Source organism: Rissa tridactyla, chromosome 2 (assembly GCF_028500815.1).
Source record: "Rissa tridactyla isolate bRisTri1 chromosome 2, bRisTri1.patW.cur.20221130, whole genome shotgun sequence".
Taxonomy (NCBI): Eukaryota; Metazoa; Chordata; class Aves; order Charadriiformes; family Laridae; genus Rissa; species Rissa tridactyla.
Genome location: NC_071467.1, coordinates 43,735,842 through 43,745,186, shown reverse-complemented (window position 1 = coordinate 43,745,186; position 9,345 = coordinate 43,735,842). Strand labels below are relative to the sequence as shown.

Below are 9,345 nucleotides of genomic sequence, written 5' to 3'. Positions count from 1 at the left end.
TATCAAGAAAGTACAATGCATTCTAGAATGACACCAGAACCCTAACATTTACAAGTATTTTCAACAACGAAAACACTTCATGAAATTCCAAGTTCATCAGTTACTACACATTTGTTATTAAAAAAAAAAAAAACCAACTTGATCTCTGATCACAGAATTCTGTCTACAGCCTTAACATTGATGTTTTACAGCTCAACTAATAATCTTAAGTGTATCAGTTTTCATTAGAGGAGTGTTCACTTTCTTTTCCTTTTCTCATGTCCAGACTTTTTAATGTAGTCTCTAACAAGAGAGAAGTCCCACACCCCGCAAAAAACCCCACGCATTTGCACACATTTTTAACACTGTTTCAAGACCTGGTATATATTTTAGTACCGATAATCAGCATTTTTCAGGCTATTGCATTTCCCACAGAACGCCACGTCAAAGCTTTATTAATTTGTCTGGAGACATATAGGGACTGCTTGCTTTTCTTGGAAAGTGACAACACTGATAAGCCACTAAAAGAAAAGAACATTTTTTCTAGGCTAATTATAACATGGAATTAATATCCTTTAATAACATTCTTTATTATGAGAATAAATACATGAAACAAATGCAATATATTAGCCACATTTCCTCATATACATTCAGAATACAACAGGAAGCTAATAGCCATAATCATCAGAACTAATTGAACAAACAAATTTTTACTAAGCCAACAACACTGGAGGAAAGCTGGAAAGTTTATGCACTAGTATCAGGCAAAGAACATGTGATTTCAGCGTTTCCTTGACAGTAATTTAAAGACAAACATGTTGTAGTTATAAATATGAACTGATGGAAGTGTTCAGCTCCGTGCGGTGGCCGTTTGAGGTTGTTCTGACTGCAACTGCTTTCCAAGGTATTCCCTGAAATAGAACAAAAAAATACATTGAGAAACATTCTGGAATGCGGGGAGTAGGACAGTGGTGGGAAGTCTGAAGTAGAGAAAAGAGGAAAAAGCCTTAAGTTTAGAATTATTCCTTGAAATAATGTCTACTAATATTCTACAGTCAACTGGAGCTACTATGAGAGTACCTAAGCTTTAGGTAGCCACCATCTATCCCTCTGAAAATGAGGTTCCAACAAAACTGTTTGGAAAAAGAAAAAGCCGAGTCATAATATTTAGAAGTCCTGGCAACTGTTACAGAATACCCACAAAGCCCACAGATTTTGCTTGCTGAATATACATTTTAGAAACTGTGTCAAAGTATTTGAAAGGATCTCTTCCTATAACCCAGCTGCATGAGCACAAGTAATACTGATGGACATACTGGCAATTTAACCCATAGGCCAGCAAAATAGACACTGACTGAAGAACTATATGTTCAAGGTACGTTCCCATCTTTCACTGTTTCCTATAAAAGCCCAACACTTCACGGAAACACCAATAAGCTGAAAGAGGTCTTTAGTAATATCTGGGTTGTTGCTTGTTACAGAAAATAAACTTCAAGAATTGTACCACTGTATCATCTGAGAGAGAGGGTTTAGGACCTGTGAAACGTAGGCGTTCTTTTTCCATTGTTGATCATACACTTAGCAGCACAGTTTGTCTCACTCCACAGGTATTTCAACCTACTCAGGTTAAACATTAGAAGCCGTTCAGAGAAATGATGTTCAGAATGAAACCTTTTTTAAAAAAAACACCATAACTCAAGAGTATGCACTTTTGCTTTATTTAAAAAAAAAAAAAACCAAACCCACAGTTCTTACTGCACATTTCAAAAACTAGTTTTCAGCTTAGCGTCCTGTTGAACAGCTATTCCCTATGCATCACAATTCCTATTGCACAATGAAGTTTAGCATCACAACTGTACCGCCCAACAGAACTTTTCTCAGTTTTATAGTTAAGTATCTAGAACTTCAAACTTAACTAGCAATGAAAATAACATATAGTTTATATGCTGAGCTATACGTTATGGTTTAGCGCCTTCCTTCACAGCTTTATCGGGTGTTGCTGCAGGATCACAGTATTTTAATGCTTGGTCTATACTCAATAGGTATGACTCGAACATAATAGGTAGGTTACCACCCTCAAAGTAGAGGCTCCTGATGGCAAAGAAGGAAAGGAGCTGCTCTCTTGTGGTTTTGCAGGACTCAAAATTGTTCCACCAAAATAAACAAGATTTGACAACCATCCAAAAAAACACAAACAGCTTTTTTTCTGTTTTTCATGCCCGTATGCATGTACTGATTCTAGTGTTTCTTGTCTAACATCCAGCCTTGAAAGCAACTGCCGCTTGCTGCATACACAGCTGTGCTCACAAGCCTGCGAAGTTATTTATTCTTAAAGCGCACATGAACCATTTTGAATGTGAAATTCCTATGCAATTACTTAGAAGTAGGAAAATCAATCAAGCTAACAATCCGTAACAGTACAACTATCACATAGCTTACACTGGTTCAGATGCATGCTCAAGGCTTACTAAAGTCTAACCATAATACAGTGTATTCAGCAAAAATCTCCGAGACGGCAGAGCAGTAGCATATTTTGTAGGTACTTGCTGCATTAACAGACACATTAAACTTGTAAGGATACACAGTAGATGGGACAGGACCTTCCCTACAGAACCTTTTATTTTGGTCATTCATTTGCAGGTGTGAGGTTCAAGTCCAGGGACAAGGAAAAGCTCTTATCCTGTTTCCCCACACAGAAATGAGTATCCACAGTTACTGCTCTATGCTGCCATGCTGCAAACCCAGGTGAAAAGCCCACGCTGTCCCTACCTCATCGCTTCTTCAGCCACCACCAAGGGCCACTGAAATGTAAAAAACTTGTCCCACCTGCTGCTACAAGTAACAGTTAATTTTCTTTTTGGTTATGGTTTCCAACTGAGTGCCACTGGTTAACCAAGGACAAGTTCTTGCATGGTCTGTACCGGATGATGAGCGGGATTGGTAAAAGACTGACAGGAGGGACCGACCTTCTCAACATGAAGCTTTCACATGCAGCCTTAGGAGAGAAGTCTGATAGGTTATTCTGCCAGGCCTTCGCTCACTTCTCCATCCCATCTTCCACTAAAACCCAAATTACTAAGAGTAGCTTCAGTAGGCTCCTGTTCTCCCTCTGTTAATATACGTACTAAAAGGACAAGATGACTCAAGTATGTTTTTTAAATCCTGGTATTTCATCATAGCAGAAGGTTAAGTAGAACTGTCAGATTCAGTCTTCACACATAAATTGGATGCAGATGTCCATCATTATGCTATTACAAACCAAGCATCTAAGATTTTTTTATTTATCCTGCACTGTTATTTAGTTAAATCTTACAAGAAAACCTGGGATTTTAGAATTACTGTTTACCCCACAAAATTAAAACTACCTTTAAGAATGCAAGCATTCAACACATTGCACTGTAAGAGCATGTATGATGAAAGAAGGATAGATCTTGTCACCAAGATAACAAATCACTGCAGAAAATATTCAAAACACTATCTGACAGATTAGAGATGCACGCTACAATGGAAAGTAATGAGGTATTAGTCTTCATTTTTAAAATTACAAGCTATAAACACATTAATTGGACCACTTTTCCTTATTTTAAACTTATTTTGTTAGTCTTTCCTTCATAAGTGAAGATGATGACCACCTTTACTGTAACAAAGGCATTGTGGTTGGTCTTTTGCAAGTATATCAAGTTTCTAAGGTGGCTCAACTCAGAAGCAAGAGTATACAACATACAAGCGTCGCCACTATTGGCAGAGATTCATGCAGGCCTGATCAGTTCATATTGGAGACTAAGACAAAACACATCCTGCTATCATTTATTCGACATAGCTGAGCTTTGGGGCCTACGTACCCATTGTCTTTCAATACACAATCTTACAAGAAAGACCATTCTTCCCTTCTAACCGGGCCAAGCAGATATGCAGGGTGTCACTCAATATGCATTCTACAAGGTGTACAAAATTCAAGTACAAAGTTGTGGAAAAGGAGCAAAATACTGTCCTGGCCAACAACAAATTCAGTCACCAATTCTTTCCACTAGAAAGCTGCCTTTTACCTTGAGTAGGCATTGTATTATTGTATATAATATTTCAAAAGCCAGTCAGAAGTAGTAAACATTTTCTCAATATAAATACACCAGCTGTCCAGCCATTATATAAGGCTCATTTTTCTTCTAAATCATTTAAGGGGATGAAGGGAAATGAAACTCTATGCACCAGTAGTCCAGTAGTATTAAGCATCTCTCTATATAATGCTTTATTTCTTAACTGCTTTCCAGAAAGGGAAGGAAATTTACCACATGCTTAATGGTGTTTCCTCAAGTCAATAAGCATCTGGAAGAGTCTGTGCTCTCCCACATAAATAGACTTAAAATTAAGCACGTCATTTTGGTATACTCCCCATACTGGGATTGTAGAGGTGAACTCCATGAATATTTTTAAGGTACCTTGCAACAGTTCCTAGTAGCAGTAACTTGGAATCAGCACTAGAAACCATACAACAAAGAGCAAGAATGCAAATTTGTCCTCCAGCATTAGTAATCAAGATGTAAAGTTCATTAAGCAAAGGCCCAAGTACCTAGGAAGTTCAAATTTGCAAGTCTTGCAAAGTTTAGAACCAGAAGCTCCACTTTGACCATCTTCCTCACACTAGAACAGAAAGGCCTTTATAAAGGTCAGTTTTAGCCCCCTTATGACTTCCTTCAACATAAAACTATCCTTATTACAAAGCTGGTCCAGATCAGCTTGCATTTACAGTTAATTGCATTCAAACATGAAACAACTGATGCAGTATAAATTTACAGGTGCTCAAAATATTACCACTACACTGCAGAAAAGCACCAAAAACAAGCAAGTTTAGTATATCACTTCTGAGAGTAAATATCAAGTCCTCATTTCTCAACTACAGCTCAGATCAACAAAACTTCAAACACCACATTTTCTCACTTCTTTGGTCATTCGGAAGTCTGACAGTGAGGCATAAGTAATTTTCATTTGCAAATTAATCTTTTCATTCATATTAGAATAACTAAGTGAGATTCCTTTCACACTAGCAATTTCCCCTTTTTCAGGCTTAATCTTTGGACACACATTTTCTGCAGTATCCAAAATGCTTTTTCCAAGAAGAAAAGGAAACTTGGAGGTGAATACACAACTTTGTTTCATCTCAAATCCTTATTCCAATTTGTTACTTCGTTCAGTTTAATTTAATTGGCTGTGCTGGCATATGAGATACACTGACACCCTCAAGCTGAGATATACTTAAGTGCCACAGTAATTGTAACAAAAACTTAAAGGTCATTTAGGAAAAGGCACAAGAAACTGATCCAACCTGCAAGCCATCAAATTCAGCAAGAATTAAATAAGGAGATAATTGCAAACTAGCACAAGACCTTAACTGAAAATTCTATACTAATTTTCAGATTGAGCAAAGGACCATTGTCAACAACAAACCAACTATGATAGACAGGGAAAGTTTTAAGGTTTCAACAGATTTCTAGAGGTCACATGCTAAAAGAAACAAGCCTTGCAGTTTAAGAACTACTACTTTTAGTGTTATACTCCAAATTCTAGTGCAGTTAGATTTACCTGTCCTTTAAGGAAAACGGAAAACTCTTTTTGGCAGGCAAGGGAAGAGAGGTAGACGAAGCATAGAAGAAAGGAAGGATGGAATTTTCCTATTCTCTCTTTGCTAACAACATTTACCTAAAATCTTTCTCAAATTCAATTTATTAAAGAATTATGTTACCCCAAAAAAATTTGACCACCTTGAACATCTGTAATTTCTAGTTTGTTTTAGCAGATTTAGTTTCCCAAAAGGCAGAATACTTTCCTTTGACAAAGAACAATATCAAAGTATTGATTTTATTTTTCTCTATCTAAAGATAAACCTACAGTCACACGCTTTTGAAAGTGGAAATGAAAAGCTCCTTCTAAGGCAATTCTTCCCTTTATGCAAGAGTACAGATGCATAATAAAACTACAATAAAAAGTCTGCCACATGACTTAAGCAACTCAAAAGACATTGCCAACATACATTGTTAAAGACAAATCGTAAAGATACAATTTAGATTAGATATTAAGAAGAAATTTTTTGCTCTGAGGGTGGTGAGGCACTGGAACAGGTTGCCCAGGGAAGTTGTGGACACCCCATCCCTGGAAGTGTTCAAGGCCAGGCTGGATGGGGCTTTGAGCAGCCTGGTCTAGTGGGAGGTGTCCCTGCCCATGGCAGGAGGGTTGGAACTAGATGATCTTTAAGGTCCCTTCCAACCCAAACCATTCTATGATTCTCTGAAACAAGTTCAAAGGACATGCATCAGATGGAATAGATTGGAGAGATCTGACATCTTTATGTTGTGTTTCTACTATGGTTATAAGAACCTGGATTTGTTGACAAAGAGACACTGCAAGAACCTCCTTTTCATTCAGCAGTTTCCCTTCAGAGGGGTTTTGTCCATTTTTGGGAAGATTAATTCTAGTCTTCCGGTTCACAATTTTACATGCAAGCTATAAAGAAACAGCAGATCAATGAGTTCCTATTACAAGGCTGTTACTCAAAGATTTTTATTAGATTTTAAAAGAAAAATCCATGAAAGTCTATATGCCTTTTCTATTACGGAGACAAGTTATAAGTCATTTTTCACTTATAAGATGCGTTATGAGCTAACACTGAGACAGAGGCATTCTGAGAATCAACTTGGGGGTGTTAGTTGACTGCCAGCTGAATATGAGCCAGCAGTGTGCCCAGGTGGCCAAGAAGGCCAACAGCATCCTGGCCTGTATCAGGAACAACGTGGCCAGCAGGAGTAGGGAAGTGATCGTGCCTCTGTACTCGGCACTGGTGAGGCCCCACCTCGAGTACTGTGTCCAGTTTTGGGCCCCTCACCACAAAAAAGACACTGAGGTGCTGGAGCAGGTCCAGAGAAGGGCAACAAAGCTGGTGAGGGGTCTGGAGAAAAAAAAAAAAAAAAAAAAAAAAAAATCTTATGAGGAGTCTGCAGGGGCTGGGATTGTTTAGCCTGGAGAAAAGGAAGCTGAGGGGAGACCTTATGGCTCTCTATAACTACCTGAAAGGAGGTTGTAGCGAGGTGGGGGTTGGTCTCTTCTCCCAGGTAACAGGCGATCGGACAAGAGGAAACAGCCTCAAGTAGTGCCAGGGGGGTGGGGTGGGGGGTTTAGACTGGATATTGGGAAAAATTTATGCACTGAAAGGGTTATTAAGCATTTGAACAGGCTGTCCAGGAAGTGGTAGAGTCCCCATCCCTGGAGGTATTTAAAAGATGGGTAGACATAGTGCTTAGAGATACGGTTTAGTGATGGTTTTTGTCAAGAGTTACGTTGATGGTTGGATTAGATGATCTAAAAGGTCCCTTCCAACCTAGGCAGTTCTATGATTCTCACTTAACTGAACCATGCAACTTGGTTTAAAAGTGGTTTTATACTGAATCAGAAGATTTAGTTGCCACAATGAACAGGAAACAAAATGCTTTCAATACTTAAGAGCTTTTAAGTTTGCACAGAATATTTCAGAATGACTGATATAGATCAAGTTTAACTGACTTTTACTTTCAGGAAATCCAATCTCTAAAGTAATGCTAATCAGAAGTGAAACTACCATGAAGTTACTTCTTTGGTGACATACTTTTTCAGCATAGCACATGAAAATGAACAATTTATTTGAAAAAAGAAAATGCAAACTGAGCAGGATGTTTGATACTTGCAAAATATTTGCTCCACACTAACAGAAGCTCCAGAAATATTAAAGTGTGTTTTAAAAACAGTGTAGATCTCATGACAGATAATACAATCAGAGTGTGAAATCCCAGAGAGCCTACACACAATACAAGCCACAGTCCCTACTTGTATGGAATGAAGCTTTACAAGAATACATATTTATGTTCAAATAAAAAGACGGAGCACTCATACTAGATATCAAGCGTGCCTACAACTAATTAGATTTTTGCCTAACTTGTCTCATTCTAGCTAGGAACTGTCCTCTTAAAAAAAAAATATTTTTTTTTATCAGGAACACAATATATCTTCTCAGACTTTTCAGTTAGTTAACTTCTGTTAACTACTAAAAAGGAATTGTATTGATGATGAAAGCTAAGAAACAGGGTAAATACATACAGTGGATTGCATTATCATGTAGGCATTGTTTCCTAGATTTATGCCTACTATATTAAGCTTTACACATCTGAGCACTGGGATGGGGGGAAAAGAAAGGGCGGGGGGGCAGCGCAGCAAACTTCATGGCTGCCAGTTAACTGTCATTACACTTTCACTTCTCACTACGGAAAGCAAGCAGCACACAGAAGCTATCTTAGGAGACACATGAGCTTCAGAGAACAAAGTTTACACCAAAGAAGAAGAGTGACAAATGCTGAATATTCCATGCTAACTCTATAGATGAACAACAGGTTCTAAATACAGCATACTGAAAATCCTAGGCAGTTTCATATTTTTTAACATCTCTCTGCTTTACCAGTCATTTTAAAAGATGGAAAGCAAGTAATTTTGTCTGGAATGTGCACTGTGAAAGCCATATCCATCTGTTTGCATATTCAAAGCTTATCTGCATTTATTGCTTCATTCAGTATGCCGTTTATTAATTTTACTTCCAATACCATACTTGATCATGCATCGATGACGCATCCTAACTCCCATTGTTTAGCATCCTGCAACATACTCATACTCTCCATGTTGGTATCAATTAATTGAATAGCAATTTATTTTAAAAGTCTGCCTATTTAAAGAAGGTTTATAGCTCAGAGCCTGCACAGTTCAAAGGACCCTGGGGAGATGAGGCATCATACCTGAACCCAGAGATGCAATCCCTACAGCACCTTACTACTAAGGCACAAGCAGAAATACGGAGCAACACAGACCAGTAGTTCAGTCAGTGGGAGCAAATGCCAAAAGATGCCACAAGTTCTGCCATGACCCTGACTCAGCCATCGGAAAAATAAACAAGTTTGCAGCGAGATCCACCCTGGTGTCAGCAGCTCTTCTATGAATACTGAAGAACTTTTGACCTATAGAGGTAAAACCACTGCTTTTTACTTTACATTTGCATGAACAAAGAGGACACATGATCCACCTGTGCACATCTCAGCTAAACTGGATGTTTTAACAACATCTCCTCTGACCTATGGTCTCCAACTCCCAACAGCACTGCTGCTAACAGAGCAAGAAAAAAAAAAAAAGTAATATGCTGCACTTACTACATTGAGTCATGAGCAAACTTCCCTGGCCGTAAACCAGCTAGAAGACAAACAAGTCGTGGAAACTAATGCACTGTGTTCTAGATTACCAGTAGGGTCATAAATTACATATTAAATGCAGAACATCTAGAATTCACCTAGCTCTTCATCAAGC

At 38.2% G+C, this 9,345-nt stretch overlaps 1 protein-coding gene across 2 annotated transcripts in view; it reads right to left on the bottom strand.

The window, feature by feature from the left end:
* Positions 1-548: 548 nt before the first annotated feature.
* The window catches only part of ATP6V1H (ATPase H+ transporting V1 subunit H), a 50,562-nt gene continuing 41,765 nt past the window's right edge, over positions 549-9,345 (bottom strand). For both annotated transcript variants that reach the window (XM_054192239.1, XM_054192241.1), the window contains one exon: positions 549-890. In XM_054192239.1, the coding sequence (XP_054048214.1) occupies positions 830-890 (61 nt within the window). In that variant the 3' untranslated portion in view covers positions 549-829. The remainder of the gene's footprint in view (positions 891-9,345) is intronic.